Below are 22303 nucleotides of genomic sequence, written 5' to 3' on the forward strand. Positions count from 1 at the left end.
ATAAATGATACCATATATAAATTGTTTTTTATTTCTTTATTGAACGTCAGCATCCAAAATGCAAGTAGGTACTCAAACAAAATAATACAAAATAAATATAACTATTTAAAAATAACTTGTACACATTGCAAAACATAGTTCCCATTATTTATCACAAATATGTAAAAAAAAAAAATATTCTAAAAATTATAATTCAACAGCCGTTACAAACTTAACTAAAAATATTAACACCGAATTCTTTAACTTATGACATCACATAATTAAAATAATTTAAAACATCACATAAAAAAACCTTATATTTTATTCCTAATCAAGTTTTCGAGTATCGTCCCCATTTTTTTCTGCCACGGCCTTTATAAGAGCAGGTGAAGCCTGTTTCATATCATATACTAAACCTGTAAACGCTAATAAATCTAGGAAAACAGTTGTTAAATTGATGAAATATGGCAACTCAGCTGCTTTGTAATCCCAGGGGAAGGTATGATGGTAGTTGTGCCAACCTTCACCAAGCGCAATTATTGATACGATATTGTTTTCTGATGGCATTATTTCCCTGAAAATATAAAATGTTAAATAAATAAATATTTCAGGACAATTTTCACACACGGCACGATCTGATCCCATTGCCATCGCTTGTGTTATGGAACCATTTCAAATAAATAGTTATATAGATAATTAACACCCAGATAAAATTCATTTATGTTCATCACACAAATATTTAAACTTCACTTGTAAAACACCAGCAACCTCGCAGGACAAGATAGCTAACATCATAAGATTCATAAGTAACAACATTTGTTCTACGACTTTTGGCATAACGCAATAAATTATTATTAAATGATTTTTTAAACTTTTATTGTACTCTCCTAACATTTGTAAGTCTATGTTCTATTCATTATCGGATGGACGACGCGACGCCCCCTTCCCCCTCTCGTTCGCTTCTCGTAATTACGTAATTTTTGGGAGGTGTAGAGTTTATAATATTCAAACGGAAAATTAAATGAATATTTATTTTTGTATGAAAATAAAATCTAACAAATTATCAAAAGTCGTAGAACAAATGTTGTTACTTATGATGTTAGCTATCTTGTCTTGCGAGGTTGCCGGTGTTTTACAACTAACCCTGTATAATATTATATATAGCTGAAGAGTTTGTTTGTTTGAACGCGCTAATCTCAGGAACTGCTAGGTATACCTAGTATTTCGTTCCTTGTTAGATAGCCTATTTAGTATTTATCGAGGAAGGCTATATATCATCACCTTAGAGTAGATATTTTTACTAAGTAAACATCACGCTAAGACCAACAGGAGCGGAGCAATGCGGATAAAACGGGGGGGCACAGCTAGTAAATATTGAACATTGAGACAAAATTTTCCAGCAACATTGTTGATCAACAGTTGCACAAAAAATGTATAGCATAAATACTAGGTATATATACGACATACGTACTTATCATAAGGCTTCAATCCATGCAGATGTGCGAAGCTATTAACGGACCATGTCCCATTCAAAGATACTATATACCGTACTAAGCTAGACAGTACAGATACAAATAATTCCTCTCCAAACATATAAACTGGGAGAAATATTGGTATCAGGAAGCAGAATATGAATTTGAAGATATTGAAGTACCTGAAATAGAAATTATTTCGTTTATTTACTTATTCAAGTGAATTAAAGCCTAATACTGATCCCCTTTTTGCTAAAGGTCTGCCACACTTTTGTCTTTTTCTCTGTTTATTCATATCTGTTGTTAGCTTTTGGCAAAATAAATTATTCTTTCTTTCGTTCTTTCTAATAATATACATTTCTTCTAAGCAAATGTAGGAGAATGGACAAACACATAATGTCCTTAAGAGTTTGACACATATTCCATATCGGTAATATTAAAAAAAAAATGTAGCTGAATAATCAGTAAATGTGTTTTAATATTACTTTTAAAGTCAAATAAAAAATTAATTCAAAAAGAACATCTTAAACATAAAACATGGCAATTTACTTTGATCCAATTTGGCCTAGTACGTTAATGAGAGTTCTAAATTATTTAACACTTGGCTAGACTAGATAGATTACTAGTAATCATTTGTATAAATATGCACGATTTACACCATTATTATAGTCTCATGAAGATAATATTAGCATACATATTTATCAATCACTAGTTACATAGTATCTATTCACGTATATTGTATTTACCCTGTCGCGGTCGCGGGAATTACCCCACTAAAGAAAATTATATACCTAGTATATTATTATGAAAACTTACCGATTAAAAAACACCAGCATAGGGTCACTGGTTATATCACTCATGTCTATCTTGGACCCTTCAGATATCACATGAGGATGCTTCTTCATCATCAGCCAACCCACGTGGGAGAAGAAGAACCCTCGGTTCGCGTCGTGAGGATCGGCAAATGTTTCTGACTTCTTGTGGTGCAAGCGGTGGTCGCGGACCCAGTTGTAGATGTTGTTCTGGGAATTTTGAATGAATATTCACGCTAATCTCAAGAACTACTGGTCCGATTTGAAAAATTATTTCTGTGCCAGATATAGCCCATTTATCGAGGAAGTCTATCATCACGCTAAGACCAACAGTGAAACCGCGGAGCGTACCCAGTCGTAAATAATAGGCACTTTAACGATACTATATAAGCACTTCTAAAAGAACTCTAGATTCTTGATGTCTGGATAAACGCTTGAATTTACGTAATATAAGTATATAACTAAGAGCAAAGTCAATTTTCCTGTTACCAAATAAAACTAATGCTAAAACTCCGGTTCATAAATCAAAAATTTCCCAACAAATCATCACAAGAAAATTATATTCAAAAATGACCGCATCAACCTTGACATCAAAATATTGTCAGGCAATAACAACATAGCAATTTCTCTCGTGTTAATTCACACATAGAAGGTGTAATATTCAAGACTTTTGTAATATCACAGTTCTGTATTTACCTATTTTATTACGTTGTTATCGCATTATTAGGATTCTAATTGATTGCCTTTTGATTGCGATAAAAATAAATTAAATAAACAATGGTGTAAACAGTGCCGGTGTAAGGGCGACTGACACCCCGGGCGAAAATATTGTGGCGCCCACTTGAGGTGTTCTGAAGGTTTGCACCAAGAGAGGCAACTTCAGACCTTGATTCGTTCAAAATGAATTGCAATTTCAATTCTTTTTCTGAAGATTTTGATAAATTGTGTCGTTTTTTTTTTAATTATCGATAGATCGTTTAATTGTATCATAATAAACCTACTAGGTATGAATAATAAATAAAATATTATAAATATTGTAGCTGATTTCCTAACTTCTTATTTTAATGTAGCAATTTTTTCCAATAAGAAGGCAAGTAGGTACTTAGATATCTTCTGAATATAATTTTCAGTACCTAACACGACAAAAAAAAATACGTTACACGTCCGTAGACATTTGAATTTATTCACAAAATGCTGACGTTTGGCTGACGTAGATTATGCAATATAAACAGAAAGATTTAATTCTTAAACAAATATTTGTATATTTTATTATAATAATATATTAATCTCGTGACTGTGTCAGGAGGTCAAAACTACGACCGACCGTGAACTTATACGTAAGTATATGATTTGGAAAAAGAATATAATACTCTACTAATGTTCTATGCAAACAAAATAACAAACATAATTTCATAACAGTAATCTCTACAGTAATTCATGTTGAAAATGATTTAAATATTTACGACACGGACAATTTATAAACCTACTTAAGTGTGTATATTTTTTGATTAATTCAATATTTCTCACAGAAAAAACCTTTTATTCAGATACATGTACGTACCTACATCTTAGATGGAACTAGCTTACCGCCCGCGGCTTCGGTCGCTGTGCCTAAAACCTAATAAAATTATATACTAAAACCTTCCTCTTAAATAACAGTAATCTCTATCTATTAAAAAATCCGCATTAAAATCCGTTGTGTAGTTTTAAAGATTTAAGCATACAAAGGAACATAAGGACAGAGAAAGCGACTTTGTTTTATACTATTAAGGGAGTGAAATCACATAAAAACTAAAAATTCGTTAGTTTTACAAATTATCTAATTTCACATTTCATACGTCATAGTAATATTATCAATTCTTACCTGGCCGGCTATAGCGTAAAATATTAGAAGCAGTATTTTTACAGGCTTTTTCACTTTGTAAGACTTATGAGTCCAAAGTCGATGGGCGCCTGCAGTGACACCGAGTCCCGCCATAAATCCAAATATAAATTCTGAAAGGAGAACCACAGATTGTATTATAAAGAAAAAAAAACGTTACTCGGGCATAGATAATAAAAAGCAGATATCGAATTCGAAATTCAATTTATATTAAAAAGAAAAAAAAGCAACACTCCACTCAGGCATAGAATCATAGATTATAATTAAAAGCATACCTATATCGAATTCGAAATTCAAATTCATGTATTGGATTTCTTCTACCTACAGATATTATTATATTTTTTATAAGTTACACGCATATATGTATTGTATTGTGTATTGTATTTTATATGGTTTATTGTTATTTCTTATTGTATTTCGGAATTTCTCTTATAACTTTTTTTAGGGAGGTACCTTATCCCAATTAAATTTTGTCATACGCATTTGCTATGAAAATTGTTAAGTAAATAAAAACTTACAAGAGGCGGATGTGTGCATAGGTATTGTAATTTGTAATGTGTATGAACGCGATCGATTTTCAAACAACAAAAAATATTATGTAATATTAGGTAAGTAGATAGATTTATTTGTTTCAAATTTATTTCTAACCTTACCTACTAATTATTTTATGGATCACACCCTTTAAAAATATTGTACAATGTATTTAAAATTAAAAACACTGAAAAATTAATCTGTTTAACAAATTTTGTTTGAAGGCAATCTAAAGTCACAAACTACCAAATTACCCTAAATATATAATAAATAATAATATATTAATTATTAAGTAATACTCATTTTTAATGCAATTTTATCCCCAAGCTCTGTTAACTAAAATAAAAAATGTGTGCGTGTACTAGTGTACCTACACACTACACACGTAAGAAGTAAAACTTCTTTATGACCTTATTTTTCAAAAAAATGTTACACTAAATTTTTTTCCAACCCCGATAAAGAAGTTTCACTTCAATAAATTAGCTATCTTGTCCTGCGAGGTTGCTGGTGTTTTTCAAGTAACCCTGTATATGTAGTTAAGTATGTTTATAAAATTAAATCTTTCATAAGTGTACTGTACTTTTTCTTTATCTCCAAAGTAAAAATTGTAAATTTTTAACATAGTCAAAAAAGGGCTGACGTGAAAATGTATGTAGACCGACAACACCCAGAGCAAAACCCAGCTCAAGCCGTTTTTATACTGTTTTCTGGAGCTATTTCCTTCTTATCCAAAAAATATATCAACTCATAAAAAAATACATTAAATTTCTACATATTCTTAACTTTGTCACAAAATAAGTGTTAATATTCTAGAACTAACTAACATCTAATATTAACAACCCACAAATACCTAACAATCTATTAATATTTCTGGGCAATTATACGCAGAAAAACAGCGTCTACTTTAGATAGAGTGCGGCGCAGTCGCAACAGTCTCATGATGATCATTTCGGAGAGATATATGTCATCTTTCATGGGACACTTTGTGCGTGAACTTGTCCATTCAAAGCGACAGGTCTACGCATAGGGTGCCTCATCAACTGACAATAATTAGTGTATTTTAATATTTACTAACATTAGTTAATAAGTCACGTACTAACATTAATGGATCTCTGTAATCTAATTGTTTAAATAAATAAATACAATTCCATAAACTATATATGGAATTGTTATATATTATACCTATATATTATATATGTATATAACACTACCAAATCAGTAACTAAAATACCCAACAAACATAAAGATATCACGACTCATAATGTTTATAGAAAAAATTTCGTTAATCACGTATAGGTAGAAACACGTGATATCTATTATATGTCACGTTTTGCACCGTCAACTGTTTAAAATTATCTTCAACATATTGATATAGCTATATTTCACACGCAAGTGACGTTTATGACAATTGTTTTGTATATTCCGGGTTTTATTGCGGTTAGGTAAAGAAACTGTTTAGATACTTTGATTCATCTATGACTATACAGTACTCCAAAATTAATAATGCGCATGCAGATCTTCGCTAATTATCGTATTTCCAGAAACACCCGAATCACCCCGAATCATTGAATCGTAAGTTCCCTAAACAATGCACTTGCATCTTGCACCTTGTTGGGAAGAAATAGGAGTCAATTCAGAGTCATACACAATTAAAAACAATTCGGGCGATAGTGGACGGTAGCCTGTCAGTCAAAAAATTTAAAAATCCGTCAGTCGTCTTTATTTATTGGTGGTGACCGCACGTATTATCTCTGTATGGAATTATATAGAGCTGCTGTTACATACCCTTAGTTTTGTTTCAAAGTTGAATTTTCCGGTAAAATGATTATTTACACAGGTAGCAGATAGCAGTGGGGAAAGTGAAAATTAATAAGAGCATAATTAAAGTTTTGATCATTCTACGATATCAGAAATAGAGATAATCCCTGATTCTGTAAATCGTTTGGACTGAGATTTTAATGATTAGATTTCACAATTTAAATGTAAACCAGTGTTATAAAATCATTTTTTTACATATTAACTTTGTCTTATTTTAACCTTCCATACATCCATCATGACGCCAGCTTCAGAAAGACACTTTAATAGTTCTAAGTATAGAATTTTCCAAGTAAATCAATACAACAAATATATATTCGCAATCGTGTGGCTTATCCTCGCTATTAACTTACTTACATGGAATTATCGAAACAAATTTCGTTACTTTTCTCTTATACTATAAAATCACAATAAAACTCATAATTATAATAAACTGTGCATGAAGAAAATACATTTAACCACTCTATATGTACATATCATCTTCGGAGGCTCGCGGAATATGGAAAGTTGACGAATTTTTCTATGCGCATTATTAGTTTGGTGAGTAGTGTACTAATATTATAAAGCTGAAGAGTTTGTTTGTTTGTTTGTTTGAACGCGCTAATCTTGGGAACTACTGGTCCGATTTGAAAAATTATTTCGGTGTTAGATAGCCCATTTATCTAGGAAGGCTATAAGGCTTTATATTATGACGCTAAGCGCAATGCGGGTGAAACCGCGCGGCACAGCTAGCAACTAATAAGGTAGCAAGAATGCTTAATTACACGTAAGATTTATTCGAATTAAAGTAAGTACCTATTGATTTGTAATAATCATTGTATTCTAAATTTTTATTATATATTTGAATTTTTATTAAATTAAATTAATGGAACTCACGTCCAAAAAAAGAGAAACGTAGCTAGGTAATTGCTAAGTTAGACGCAGAAGCCTGAATACAATTAAGTTTTTTGATTTTTCATTTCTTTGTAAAAAGTTTTCCCATATAAACAATCTTTTTATGAATCTATTCTTAGCTTTAGCAAAATCACTCAAGCAATAATCAGACAAATGCTTTTTTTATATCCAACTAAATTATTGTTCAAAAATAATAGGTACATTAAATAATTAATATTTATTTACTTACGTAATATAAACGTGCTTCTGAGGCATCGTCTCCCACTGTACAAGAAGTATGCAAAATATGGTACAACAATTAAATGAAACAGGCTTATAATAATTGCACTAGACCATATTATGGGTGTGATAAACCCAATTTTTCTTTCAAGCTTTCTGATTGGTTGATAAAAATGCGACTCCTTTGGTAATACTTGGTCATAGTAATTCTCTTTTATTTCATTTTGCTGCTCTATTGTGGTGGTACGAGTCGCCATTGCCTGTAATAAAAATGATAATCTATACTAATATTATAAAGCTGAAGAGTTTGTTTGTTTGAACGCGCTAATCTCAGGAACTACTGGTCCGATTTGAAAAATTCTTTCGGTGTTAGATAGCCCATTTATCGAGGAAGGCTATTAATAGGCTATATATCATTACGCTAAGACCAATAGGAACGGAGCCATGCGGGTGAAACCGCGAAGCGCAGCTAGTAAATAATATAAGCAGTTAACACATGCATCCGAGATACCATACCAAAAGAACATCTATCAAATGATGACACAGGTCAATAGTCATGACATCGAATAATGGTGCCAATTTTGTACCTCATTTCTTTAAAGACGTTGTTAATTAACAATGATGCAATTGTATAGGTCTAATATTGACCTTTATATGACTTGTGAGTATTCTAAGTGTCAAGTCACAATTGAATTTGCAAGACCGACCTCGGAAAAATTTGAAAGTGGGCTCTTTTATTGAGTCTTTTAAAGTTTTAATGTCTATTATTATCCTAACTATCACTAGGTTTGTACATTACGAAACTAGGATACGTATAATATATTTAATTTAATAATATCATATACTTATTAAATTCTGATATTGCTTATGTACAACAGCTATGAAATAATATTATTAAATATTTTAGGATACCTACTAAATTTAGACGCCTAAATTATTCTAATATAAAAAAAAGATACAGAATGTAAAACAAAAACTAACAATAACGTGAATCAAAGAAAATAAATATTCTCACACATTGATTGAGCTCTGCTTAAAAATATCGTGAAAAATATAATATAAAAAGTTTTCTGTAACAATAATATTATATTAATAAATTACCTATGTTAATAAAGTTCTTATTAATTAATTGTAATTAACAATTACATTACATATTACTAAGTAATCACTTGAAAAAAACTCCCTAAATCAAATCTATATTTTGTAGTAATATATGTAAGACGTTGAAAAAAATACACAGAGAAATTATAATATTAACGAGTTACGAGATAGTCTTTGGTTTTTTATAGTACAAGATCCCACAGCATTTTAGTGCGTTCATAGTTTTTTTGCTAAAACCAAAATTTTATGTAGGTATATTTATAATTATGAGAGTATATTATATCGACTAGGTTTCCAGTCAAAATTTGGCCATAAGCATTTTAATTAAATTTTTTTCTAATCGATTTTTCGGAAAACATTACATTGAGATTAGGATCTTAGACTATTATTTCGTTATTATGAAACACATAGGTATACATGGATGTAAATTGGTTGTTATAATCTATTAATTCAGTTATCTTATAAATCTTAACCAATTATGTTGAAAATTAATTACATATTTTAGAGTATAAAAAATTATCTTTATTATTAACACTAGCGACCCATCCCGACTTCGCACGGGTGCAGGTGCAATGCTGATACTAAATATCGGGTACCGCCGCAAATGCATCGCTACGCCCCGCAATTTTTAAATCTATACTAATATTATAAAGATGAAGAGTTAGTTATTTTGTTTGTTTGAACGCGCTAATCCTGAGATTAGCGCGTTCAGCGTATGATTTAAATGATTATTATAAATTTATAATATAAAATGAATATTTTCAAAGATATTACAGACTAGCTGCGCTCCGCGTTTTTCCCGCATTGCTCCGCTCCTGTTAGTCTTAGCGTGATATAGCCTATAGCCTTCCTCGGTAAATAGGCTACCTAACACCGAAAGAATTTTACAAATCGGACCAGTAGTTCCTGAGATTAGCGCGTTCAAACAAACAAACAAACTCTTTAGCCTTATAATCTATAATATAAAAATGAATCCCAAAATGTGTTGGTAAGCGCATAACTTGAGAACGGCTTAACCGATTTCCTTAATTCTTAATGTTCCTTGAAGTTCGAGGATGGTTCTTATGTAGAGAAAACGTGAATATGTACCACGGGCGAAGCCGGGGCGGATCGCTAGTATTATAGTATAGATTTATAATTTTATAACATAACTTATTGACGAATAACAATAATTCCATAACAAATTTTTAAGCTGATTTACGATACATGTAAATAGGTACTTACATCACTACATAATATGTATAGTATATAGTATAGTATCTATAGTATATAGTAAATTAGATACGCAACGGATTTTGATGTGGTTTTTTAATAGAAAGAGTGATTGAAGAGGAAGGTTTTTATGTATAATTTATTAGGTTATAGATATCAGCGGGCGAAGCCGCGGGCGGTAAGCTAGTATAGTATAAAACAAAGCCGCTTTCTCTGTCCCTATGTCCCCTTGTATGCTTAAATCTTTAAAAGTACGCAAAGGATTTTGATGCGGTTTTTTTATTAGATAGAGTGATTCAAAAGGAATGTTTTAGTGTAATAATTTATTAGGTTTTAGTCAACGCGGGCGAAGCCGCGGGCGAAAAGTTAGTACTTTATAAATTTAAAAACTGTGTTGCAAATGCTTTTTATGTCACTTCTAAATTAAGTGTGATTATGTATTATGTATGGAAAGTCATAATTTTAAGTTTTGCTTTTTATAATAAGAATAGTTAAAAATCGAAGAAGACAATAATAAGATACCTACAACAAATCACAATTAAAGTCTGAACAATTTTCCCTAAACCCAACATTATTTATATTTTATACTATTTAGGTATACTTTTTATTTAAAATCGGAAAAATAAAAAAAATTAAGTATATATATTTCCCGCCAAAATATCAAGATATGGTAAGTATAATATGACATTAATAAAATAGTATCTTGGTCTAGTTTATAGTCCTTTAATAATCTTATGTATAAACTTCCCGTGTCACAATGTTAGTTACCATAACTCCTCCAAAACGGCTGGACCGATTCTCATGAAATTTTCTGTGCGTTCGGCTAACATCTATTTTTCATACCCCTAAGTGATAACAGTAAGGCAGAACAACGTTTGCCGGGACAGCTAATAATTTATAAAAATCGAGAGCATTTTTAAAGTTAAAGTTTATCATAATTTTGTATTGCTAAGATAACTTCACTGAAAAAAGGGAGGAATAAAACCATTTTCCTGAGACACAGTATTTAACTAATTCAGGAGCCTATGGATTCATATATAAGCTGTACCTATTTTTTATGACAATAAAGTTATTTACTATTTTTTTTTATATTTTCATTCTGTTTACTACATTAGCGTTGGCGCTATTTAGTATTGATTTATTTTATTAATGAACTAGCTTACCGCCCGCGGCTTCGCCCGCTTTGTCTAAAACCTAATAAATTATAATATAAAAACCTTTTTCTTGAATCACTATCTATTAAAAAAAACCGCATCAAAATCCATTGCGTAGTTTTAAAGATTTAAGCATACACAGGGACAGGGACAGAGAAAGCGACTTTGTTTTATATTATGTAGTGATTTGATAATTTAATGTTTAATTCTGAGCTTTAAGATAAAATTATTAATTGTAATTACATATGCCTTGACGGTATTATTATTGTATAACACATGTATAACAACTTGTATAATGTATTGTACCCCATGTTCATGGAATAAAACATTTGAATTTGATTTCTGGTTGAAATTAGCATTGTTAAAAAAAGTTTACTATTTACTGAAAAATATTTTTAAATTTTCACAAAAATTAAAGAATATATTGTAAAATTTTTATTTATTTATTTTTCACTCCACCACTTTCATGAAATACTTTTATTCACCTAAAAATAAATAAATATAACATACCTTAAGTACGTGTTAAATAATCGACAATCACAAATCCAAACGCGTGTCACAAACGATAAACTTACAATAACTGAATGTGATTTCTTGCAAAATCCGTTCACACTGTGCGTATGAATTGCGTGCGTATTATTTTATAAGATGAGCAAATAACATGAGCATGTTAATTCACCTTACCTTGTGGTGCAATGGTTGTAAACAGGACTAACGCAAGTCCTGGGTTCGATGCTTTGTTAAGGACAGTTGCAATTAGGGGGCACTAAATATCAGTGCTGTGTTGGGGGGGACTGAATATCAGCTGAATATATGATGTGTTGTTGCAGGCTCAGCAATATATTGAGTTGGTGGTTTTATTACCTTATTAATATTTTAAATATGAAAGTAGTACTGTTGTCTGTCGGTGTGCTGCTTCACGCCGAAATCACTAAATCGATTTGGATACAATTTTGCTACAAAGAGAGTTTGAGACCTGATTAAGCACGTTGGTTAGTTGCTTTCCAGTGTCTGTCTGTCCCTGTGAAAGATTAGATTCGTAAAACTACGTAAGTAATAGATTTTGTTTCAGTACTTTTAATAGATAGGGTATTTTTATATTATGTACCTACTTATAGGTTTTAATAATATGAATATTAAGCGCGATCGAAGCCAGGACAATTTGCTAGTTAAAAATAATCTAGAGTGTTATAAAAAATACATACTTATATACTAATTGCAATGCTGCCACTAAGCCACATAAATTCATGTTAACTATATTTTTAATCTCATATTTACATATTTGATAATGTCGCTAATTTTGTTTTTTCTATAAAAATGGAATAATACTTGATTTGTAATAAAAACAATATACCTAATCAATAGTTTAACTTTTTTTTTAGTAATTTGATGATATTTCGGTCACAGTGTTAATTACATAGAGTAAATGGCTCAGTGGTAAGGACCTCGGAATTGCAAATCGTCTAGTGAAGTCAGGGGTTCGTGACCAGGCGATCGTGTTGAAAATAAATAGATTTTCACCATGCTCGAAACGGAAGATAGAGAACATCGTGAGGAAACTGACATGTCGAAGAATCAAAAGTTCGACGACATGTGACATCCGCCAACCCGCACTTGGCCAGCGTGGTGGATTATGGCCTGTTAGAGCAACTCTGGCAACTTTTGTCTCCGCAACTATTTTGTCTCTCCCATCAACTCTATGGGGAGTTGCGTCGCACGTGCGCGCATTTTCTTACTAGCCCATAGAGTTGATGGGAGAGACAAAATACATATTATAGTTGCGGAGAAAAAAGTTGCTCTTGCGCGCTAGCTCTTATAGCACCCGTTCCCGTTTCCGTGTCTCAGCAGCGGGAATTAAATGGGCTGAAGATGAGGATTAATTACGCAGGCACTATTTAGTACCTACCTTATCTGTGGTATCAATATATTTTTGTATTCGATGTATTTTTTTCGTAACAATAAAGACATTATGTTTGATATGTTATGTAGGTACAACTGCAGTTGGAATTAGATAGAGAATCAATCAGATTTAAAAAAAAAACCTAGATAAAATCTACAAAAAGAATCTCAGGGTTTCTATTTATAATATTATGTTTCATAATCTATTAACAAATTAAATTGAAATTGAATGTTTGAGATCGAATAGCATCACTCCGTTTAAAACGAACACGAAAAGCGAGAAGGGAAGCCAAAACAATCTTATCAGTTGAAACAAAGCCTGAACTTCGTATAAACAATTTTGTAGTTGACTCCACTTTTAGCAGCCATTCATAATTAGAGGGAAATGTTCTTCATATTAATGTGTTAGTAATATTATTTAGAAATATTTAATTCAATGGCATGGAGATTCAGTTATGTGAGTTCTTTGACATAAAGTTTTTTTGCACGAGTGCAAATTATAGGAATATATTATAATCTTCATAAGTAGTTGCATAACCAAAAGTTTAAAGAATAAGTAATACTTAATTGGCAATCAAGTGTTATCCTATATGATTTATTTAACTTTTTACTATAAGTACTTAGAGCGTTTGCTTGATTTTACGCGAACATTTTAAAATGAAAACTATTGCCCATCGGATTTATTTTCGCGTTTCCCCGTGACTACCTACGTTCGCTGTTAAGTGTTAAAAACTTCGCGTCAGATTAAATAATAAAATTTAACAAAATTAACTTACTTAAGACAATGTTCCGCCCTTGTTACGCCATGTATCCCGATTTTTGGCAGCATATTTTATCTCGCTCCAGCATTTTCCTATAGACTTGGCGTCTGCAGACAAAAAAGGCAAAAAGTTAGCATTTAACCGTCTATAATTTCTAAAAATATACTAAATATGTTTCAGATAATAAAACTATTTACAATATTTTGCGTGATGCTATCCAGAGGCGCTCTAGTACGAGATTTACATACAGACAGGAGTAAGATCCTCGATGATTACTGTCCAAAAACTGAACATTGTGAGGAGGGGACACATGTCATGTGCATGTATTATAATCCTGTATGTTTATACATTACTTCCTAGTAAAAATTGTGTATATAATATAGATAGGTACTAAGATGTGTTTGTTTTTTTTTTTAGAAAAAATATTGATAACCGGTGACTTTCATGCAATTCTCTATCAGAGATGCTGCGGCCTGCTGGCTTTTAGAATTAGTAATTTAATAAAATATCGATATTCATTATCTATTATAACGAGGTTAATATTAATTTGCTTAGTTTAGGTAGATGTGATTTTACTTAATCACACAATTTAAAAGCAAAAAGTATTTGGATGAAATTAACAATAATTACCAACGTAACTAGTTAAAGTTTATTGTCAGAAGACACCTCAATTTCACCACCAGGCACATTTTCAATAAGAGATTACAAGTTAAGACACTAACACTAAGTGTCCATCATGTATTTATATATTTTTTATTTCATTTACTAGCGTGTGCTATTATTTATAAGATATCCAATAAATCATTCGCTTTAATACCAAAATATTATTTCAGAAAACCATTATGGGACCACAATGCCACAAATCAAAGGACATCCATATCAGCCCTGACGATGCCATGCAATTTGTTGATTTAGCTAATGTGTACGTAAGTCGTAAAACAATGTTGTTGAGTTTTGTTGCCGGCAATACGCATGGACGGCAACAAAACTCATTGCCGGCAATGCGTATTGACTAATCTTAGACTTGACAGAGTGGTCGTGGTTATGGTGATGGTGCTCTATTGCTATCAAGAAGCTTATATCTAAATTCTAATACACTGGATATTGCACTATGAACGTTGACTTGTCACGGGAAGGTATGACCTTGAATGACGCCTGGTTGTTCCTTCATCCCTTTCACACCAACTTGCCAAGTTAGGTGTGAATAGATAGATAGAATAGATAGATATAAGCTTCTTGATTGCTATAATATGTTGTCATCTACATTTTTATTCGCTCCCGGTCCCACAATCTCCATTTCTTACGATCGGTAGCGTTGCGAGCACATTGTACAAGGCTGGACTGGGTCGTTTTACCGATAAGGTCGGTCCAACGCGTTGGTGAGCTGTTTAGATTTTTGCGCCTGATAGAAAACTAGAAGCAAATAAATTACATACAATATTGGACTACCTATATCTTTTTAGAATCATGAAGAATAAGAAAATAATATCGAAATTTTTCCTTTTCCCAAATACGTAATGACTTTTCTGAATGTTCTTCAGAGTTCGAGGGCATATAGCGAAAGGAGAGGAAATCGGTAAGGACGGGGTCAAACTACCCCGCGCTTACGGGATGTTTAAAGTGGTAAGAATAATCGAGATCTTACAATAATTATAATCTGCATTTATTTAGTCTTACAGGGTTTTGTTTACGATGCATGGAAAATGCTTGGTACGATTCCTTGATATTTAAACCTTATTTTTTAGTACCTAGGATATAAAATAATTTAGACTTTTGCATTAATAATAAATAGCTTAATAATGTTTGTAAGAAGTCGATAAACAAAAGGGGGAACGATCACTATCACTAAGTACATAGTATAAAACAAAGTCGCTTTCTCTGTCCCTTTGTCCCTTTGAATGCTATATTTAAAACTACGCAACGGATTTTGATGCGGTTTTTTTTTTAATAGATAGAGTGATTCAATAGGAAGGTTTTAGTATATAATTTATTCGGTTTTAGATAAAGCGGGCGAAGCCGCGGGCGAAGCCGCGGGCGGAAAGCTAGTACTTAATATTAATTATTATACTTTTCAGGAATGGGATGAAGAGCTCGCAACTTTTGCGCAAGTGTTGGCGAATCAGTGTATTTTAAGACATGACATGTGTAGAGCATCTAGTAAGTTTATCTAAGTATACTTTTCTTATAATAACACAAATGCCTCCTTAGGTTTATAATTCATTACATTAGTTACTTGTATTTTTTCTCGAAAATTAGAATACATATCAGCGAGGATGTTCACGTGTAGACAGCCACCACGTTACCAGAGATAACATTAACATTATGATTACCATTTATTATATAAAGTAAATAAGTAATTATTAAATGCTATACTACCAATAATCTACCTATATTAGCAAATTATTTCTGATGTATTACGCTATACATTTACTTATACGTTCACATTTATTTTCTGTGTGTTTTTTTGAACTACATAAAAAAATTGACCTAGTGCGTGTGTATTTTACACACACACTAGGTATTTTTTTTTGTTAAAAAAATATTATTCATTATTTTAGAGCGTTTCCCCGAGCCCGGTCAAACGGCCGGCATAGTCCGGTTCACGTTCCCGGACTGGTACTCTCTATATGACGCTGAGAACTCCACAGCAGGTCTGACGAATGATAAGCTGGTGTATGGAGTGCAGCATATCTTCCAGACGTGGTACGCGTTGAAGGAATATGTTAGCCCTGACATGATTAGAAAGTATCCTGATTGGGCTGTGTGAGTATTTGTTTCATAATATTTTTTTGTCGTAATTTTTGTTGAAATGTAACCTTTAGCGCGTTGCGTCACGTCATGGCAATACCGTCACGTCATAGTGTACGGCGACGATTTTGGTATCTTTGAATCTCGCCAAATTAGTTTCACTTCTGACGCGACGTGTGCTCGGCACACACCTTCTTTTAATGTTTACGATTAAATAGGAATATTCAAAATAATATTGCAAATTGATTATGGGTACTATAGCACTATAACAACCGTTCTGGAAGATGAAATTAAAACTTTTAAATAAGTATCATGAACATAGATAATTAAATTTTATAAAAACAAATATAAATACCTACTTACATACTTTTTATTTATCACCATTAAAAAAAATTCAGTGTTTCGTTTGCAGTAAATTATTTTTATCAATTTTAAAATGATGAATTTAATTTTAGAGACACAGACAAAGCAGCGGGGCGACTCTATCTAGAGATGATAAATGGTAAATCCACTCGCATAGGTTGTGGATTGTCAGCATACGCAGCATATGCTTACCATGCTAATAATGCAGACTTGACTTATAACGTAAGGATTATTATAATATTTAATTTGTTAAGTACCTAAGTAAGACAAAAATCCATACCTGGCATAACTCTGTCTGAAATTTGGTATATTTTGATACCCGAGAATTGAGAAATGACATAGGCTACTTTTTATCCTGGAAAATAGGATAAATTTTATACCGGAAATCCTACGGGAACGGGAACTATGTATACGGGTTTTTCTTTGACTGCGCGGGCGAAGCTGCGGGTGGAATGCAAGTTCTTACTAAAGTAAAATATTAAATTGAAATCGAATAGGTATTTGCTATATTGTTCTAGATGAAGTTACCTAATAAATATTTTTATTGTTTAAATTTGACAACAACCACAATAAACAAAAATCAGATACCTAATTTCAACAAAACTTCCATGATACAAAAAATGAATACTTATCTACTTACCTACGAAATAATAGGTAGGTACCACTTTGAATTTCAATCATGAAAGAGAATTAAACTTTTCCTGAGATTATAAACGTTCTGAAACAAAATCTATAGTCTATACATATAATAAATCTGTAGAAGGGTCAATTCTGTACAATGAAAATATTGAAAAAATAAATAGCAGGGGGTGTTACTGGATCGATACCAAGCCCAAATATGTGATTAAAAAAATTTTTGTCTGTCTATCTGTCTGTCTGGGTGTCTGTATGTTCAGGCATCACGTGAAAACTAACGGTTCGATTTCGATGAAACTTGGTATAATTATACCTTATTATCCTGGGCATAAAATAGGATACTTTTTATCCCGGAAAAATACGTAGAAAAAAAATAAATCGTAATTTTTCTTCATTTTTCCGCGCGGACGGAGTCGCGGGCGGAAGCTAGTCCATAATAAATTCAATGAATATTACAGAACATACAAATAATATGCAACTATTCCACCCGGAGTCGTCCTGGCGAAGAGGTATATAACATGAAACCTCCAACGAGCAACGATATAGGCTACACCTTACGATGCGGCTGTCCTGTGGGATATGATGAAGATCCTAACTGCTTATGCTATCCTAGTAACCGAGGAAATCGTATGTATGACTAGCTGCGCCCCGCGGTTTCAACCGCATCATTCCGCTCCTGTTGGTCTTAACGTAATGATATAGCCTTTAAGCCTTCCTCAATAAATGGACTATCTAACACCGAAATAATTTTTCAAATCGGACCAGGGGCCTTAGACAAAGTAACAATTACAAAACGATAACGAAGTTAGAAATCGGGAAAAAAAAATGTATGGGATTGACATTAGATAGACCACGTGATCTAACGCGGCGTATGTCAATCCCATACATTTTTGCGATTTATAACTTCGTTATCGTTTTGTAATTGTTACTTTGTCTACGGCCCCAGTAGCTCCTGATATTAGTGCGTTCAAACAAACAAACTCTTCAGCTTTATAATATTAGTATTGGACAAGATAATTAAAAAGCATATTTTTTTCAATATTACTTAATATGTAGGTACTTACAATTGTTTTAATTTCATAATCACTCACAATATTTTACAATTGTTTTAATTTCATAATCTTCGTAAAATTAACTTGATCGTTTGTTTTAATTTTCATTTTGACGTAAATATTACCATGGTTTTTATTCTTTCGCGGCTTCGTCCGCGTTCGAATTCTAAATTTAAATCTAAAGACACAAAATGTTCAGTTCAAAAACTCATACTTACACACAGATTAATTAATATAATTACCAATATTATTTATTTTAATGTATTATTTTAAGCTGAATTGTGTGAAAATGATCAATGCAAGCCTTCAGTTGTACTTCTTCCTATATTCACTGTAGAAGATGCGCCGGAGGATAAAATGATTCACTCAAATAAAATGTAAGTGAATTTTCGACTGTCTGTTATATTTTTTGCAAACACTTTCGATATACATTGTGAAACATTTTACAATTTTTCTATCAAAACAATAAAAATTTATCTCAATAAGTAGGTACGTAAGTAAGTAGGTAGTTAGTACCTACGTAGCGTATGTACAATATGGTAGCTAATTGTATTTTTTTTTTTCAAATAACATAGAGTATGGAAATGATATAGGTACCTACAGACCTACTAGATTTTTCTTAAGATTTATCTGTTGATAATGTAAAATTATGTTTTTGAAGTAACGTTCCTAAATTTCAGGGTTGCTAACAACACAATAAGATTAACTGACTCCTTCGAAATATTCGATCATTTCGATAAATTTACTAAGAAAGTAAGTATAAAGGTCTAATAATAAAAATTTAGGATGCGATGAATTCCATTTTTGAAATGGTTGAGCCACAATAATAAATAACATAAACCGTAGAAAATAGTAAATACATACAGATTACAGACATACCTATTTTTCCTAATTTCGGTACCGATGTGGTTTGTAAGTTCATAATATGCCTTGTCTTCCGTCCATGTTTCAATTAAATATAATTCATCGACAAAATACTTATGAAAATGACCCAATCACGCTGCTCTGTCGACATACCGTCGACGACTGACATCGACGAATGATGATAGCCACTGCATTTCAACAACTACCCACATATTTTTTAATAAATAATTTTCTAACGTGTGTCTTGATTTTTTTTCAGCCATTTTTACATAGTACGCAACATCACAATATAATATACCATGAGGATCCAACTCGCAAAAATCAGAGGTAAAAAAATTATACTTTTGACTTGAATACTTACCTACTTTTTTGTAATTTAGTGTGATAATGTTTATTAGGCATATGGTAACCATTCTTTACTTTTATATATTTTCCCTTTATGTATCTCTTTAATTATTTAAGGAAGCGTGTTGAACATAAACATACAAGCGTGGGCAGGCGGTACTTTAACGGTCAATTAAAAAGTGCCCCCTACCGTGATACACCTGCAAAAATAATTTCATCTCCATCACATAAAAAAGTAAGTTTAATTTGGAAATTTTGACATAATTTTAAATGAAAGTAGATATTGATTTTATTAAGCGCTTTTATAAGAATTTAATTACTAATAAATAATTAAAAATATTCAATTAATTTTATTACAGAAACACAGGTCTGGTCAGAGTATATTTTCACGAACGGCAATATTTGAATTACCAAACAGAAAACTTATAACTAAGACAACTAAAACTCCACAACTAATAAGAAAGGATGTAGTTCCCAGAAAAGATTTTACAAACGTACGTAAACTGGTAACAACTTATTTAAATAGAAGAAGAGCAAATGGTAAAGATTTGCTCTCGAAATCTTTAAATAAAGAAATCAAACATCTGTTTAATGATTCGTCTTTGGAAGAGCATGAAAAAGCTACGGAAAGTATTCTGAAGACCACAATCAGCATTATTAATTTTAATCAATATAAAAAAGACAAAACATATGACTATAGCAACGTTTCTATAAATTCAGCTTTTAAAGTAAACCATGATAATGGTGAAGACAAAAATGTACTGAACTTAATAAATGATTTAAAAACTGAAGTAAAACATATACATTTCGATAAGAAGGAGAAAGAAATATTCGATGCTAAACTTCGCCAATTATATGATACTCTAGCAATAAATGCTGAGGATAAATTAAACACTGATTTGAATTCAAGAAACAGTTCTATAAAAAATGGAAAATACAGAACTTTTAATGACATAAAAACAGACCACCTTAAAGATAACATTAAGAAAAATCCTAATGATCATTTTGATAGACTGTTTCATAAAAAGTTTATGCACGAATATTCTACTGACAATATTGGAAACGAAAATGATCTCAAACATATGAAAGATGGTAAACCTAATGAAAACAAACTAAGTAAAATATATGGAATAAGACGACGAAACAAAGATTTCTATAGAAGAACGGGTAATGGCGATGTAAGAAATAATTATTATTTAAGAAAAGACAATTTTGATGAAGGTTTGAGTACGGATAGAAGGAGATATTACCAAGAGAAACTCGACAATCTGGAAAGAAAATTGAAGAACTTGCGTGATTATAAACGAAAAAATATAGTAGGTATTCACTTTCAAATACGATGGAGATTAATTCTTTCTATAGCATGTACCTACACTTTTATTTGTGTATACTATGAGGTACTTGGTTCGTGTTTCTTGGTTCCTTAAATCAATACAAGGGCAATTTACATCAACAGCTATAGTACAACTTAGCAAGCTAATTACCTACCCGTTTTATCACCACGCTGAATAGGCATAAGCATGTTCCATTTTTAATATATTTTTCTTTCTTTCTTCTTTCTTATTAAACTTACGCAGGCTAACGTATTATTTTAACGCTTCTAGATACCTGATGACCGCCACCTCAGACCAATGAAACCAGCAAACGAAGTCGAACGACGAAGATCAGAAGATAGCAATGTATTCTATATGCCCGATAGGGCTAGATTTTTACATGGTTTTAAATAAACTTTCAGTAGTTAGGCTTGCTTCAATATTTATTTTCCCAATAATGTTAATGTACACAAGTCCCTGTAGAACGTAACACAGTAAATTTTTGATAGGGTACAATGATTAAGCGATTCTAATTATACCGTTACCGACATCATGCTTATAATATCATACATCTAATATATAAAAATCAATGCCACTTTTCGTTGTAATTCCATAACTCGAGAACGGCTGAACCGATTTCGATAATTCTTTTTTTATTATATTCCTTGAAGTACGAGGATGGTTCTTATGTAGAGAAAACGTTAATATGTACCACGGGCGAAGCCGGGGCGGACCGCTAGTACAATATGAATAAGACTAAAATATGATGATTGATGAGTACCTAATGTTTCTAATTTCTAATACTGTTTTAAACTTGTTTTAAAATGACAAGAAAATTGTTTTTTTTTCTGTGTTTTTTTTAAACGTAGCATTCATTACTCACAATAAATATATTTTTTATCTTCAATCTTTCTCTTTGTTTTGTCTGTACTCTTTGATAGTCAATGTCATAATTATTGACACATACCGGTAAATGTTGCCATCTATGACAAAAATATAACTGAATCAAGGCAAATTTTAAAAATTGTGGGTTTAATAATTGCATTATTTTGATTGATAAAAATAATACGTACACACTACACAACTACAAAGAACTTAATTTTATACATATACACAGTACTTATTTCATTTAAAAGATATTCTAATATTAATTTTATTATTGAATAGGTACATGAAGAAGGTACATTTTTATTAATATTTCTTATCACTATAATACTTTTTGTTTTCATTCACACGGCTAACCTATACCCA

The 22303-nt window shown here is 31.6% G+C and overlaps 2 protein-coding genes across 4 annotated transcripts; one reads left to right on the forward strand and one right to left on the reverse strand.

Moving 5' to 3' along the window:
- Positions 1-133: 133 nt before the first annotated feature.
- On the reverse strand, positions 134-19487 carry LOC123702824 (stearoyl-CoA desaturase-like). Of its 2 annotated transcripts, XM_045650630.1 has the most exons (7): positions 19410-19487; positions 13747-13838; positions 7615-7864; positions 4128-4258; positions 2268-2473; positions 1451-1633; positions 134-553 (listed from the first exon to the last, which is right to left on the reverse strand). In XM_045650630.1, exons 3-7 carry the CDS (start codon positions 7859-7861, stop codon positions 307-309), a joined length of 1014 nt encoding a protein of 337 aa, XP_045506586.1. In that variant the 5' UTR covers positions 7862-7864; positions 13747-13838; positions 19410-19487; the 3' UTR covers positions 134-306. The 2 variants fall into 2 exon arrangements, with proteins under 2 accessions (XP_045506586.1, XP_045506587.1); XM_045650631.1 differs by lacking the exons at positions 13747-13838; positions 19410-19487 and adding an exon at positions 11582-11678.
- Positions 13918-21487, forward strand: LOC123702822. Of its 2 annotated transcripts, none has more exons than XM_045650627.1 (13): positions 13918-14067; positions 14565-14653; positions 15273-15354; positions 15807-15888; positions 16290-16494; positions 16935-17064; positions 17937-18105; positions 18805-18907; positions 19211-19283; positions 19654-19721; positions 19857-19974; positions 20099-21059; positions 21344-21487. In XM_045650627.1, exons 1-13 carry the CDS (start codon positions 13942-13944, stop codon positions 21349-21351), a joined length of 2214 nt encoding a protein of 737 aa, XP_045506583.1. In that variant the 5' UTR covers positions 13918-13941; the 3' UTR covers positions 21352-21487. The 2 variants fall into 2 exon arrangements, with proteins under 2 accessions (XP_045506583.1, XP_045506582.1); XM_045650626.1 differs by having other exon boundaries at positions 20099-21055.
- The last annotated feature ends 816 nt before the right edge of the window (positions 21488-22303 follow it).

The sequence above is a fragment of the Colias croceus genome, chromosome 24 (genome assembly GCF_905220415.1).
Source record: "Colias croceus chromosome 24, ilColCroc2.1".
NCBI lineage: Eukaryota > Metazoa > Arthropoda > Insecta > Lepidoptera > Pieridae > Colias > Colias croceus.

Bases quoted from the DNA above. Each gene is read 5' to 3' on its own strand.
- LOC123702822 (XM_045650626.1), top strand. From the start codon at position 13,942: ATGCTATCCAGAGGCGCTCTAGTACGAGATTTACATACAGACAGGAGT. The intron at 14,068-14,564 runs GTATGTTTATAC...ATATTATTTCAG, and splicing joins TGTGCATGTATTATAATCCT to AAAACCATTATGGGACCACA. The intron at 19,722-19,856 runs GTAAAAAAATTA...TAATTATTTAAG, and splicing joins CCAACTCGCAAAAATCAGAG to GAAGCGTGTTGAACATAAAC.
- LOC123702824 (XM_045650630.1), bottom strand. From the start codon at position 7,861: ATGGCGACTCGTACCACCACAATAGAGCAGCAAAATGAAATAAAAGAG. The intron at 2,474-4,127 runs GTAAGAATTGAT...CAAAATTCCCAG, and splicing joins TTTACGCTATAGCCGGCCAG to AACAACATCTACAACTGGGT. The intron at 1,634-2,267 runs GTAAGTTTTCAT...TTTCTATTTCAG, and splicing joins ATGCTGGTGTTTTTTAATCG to GTACTTCAATATCTTCAAAT.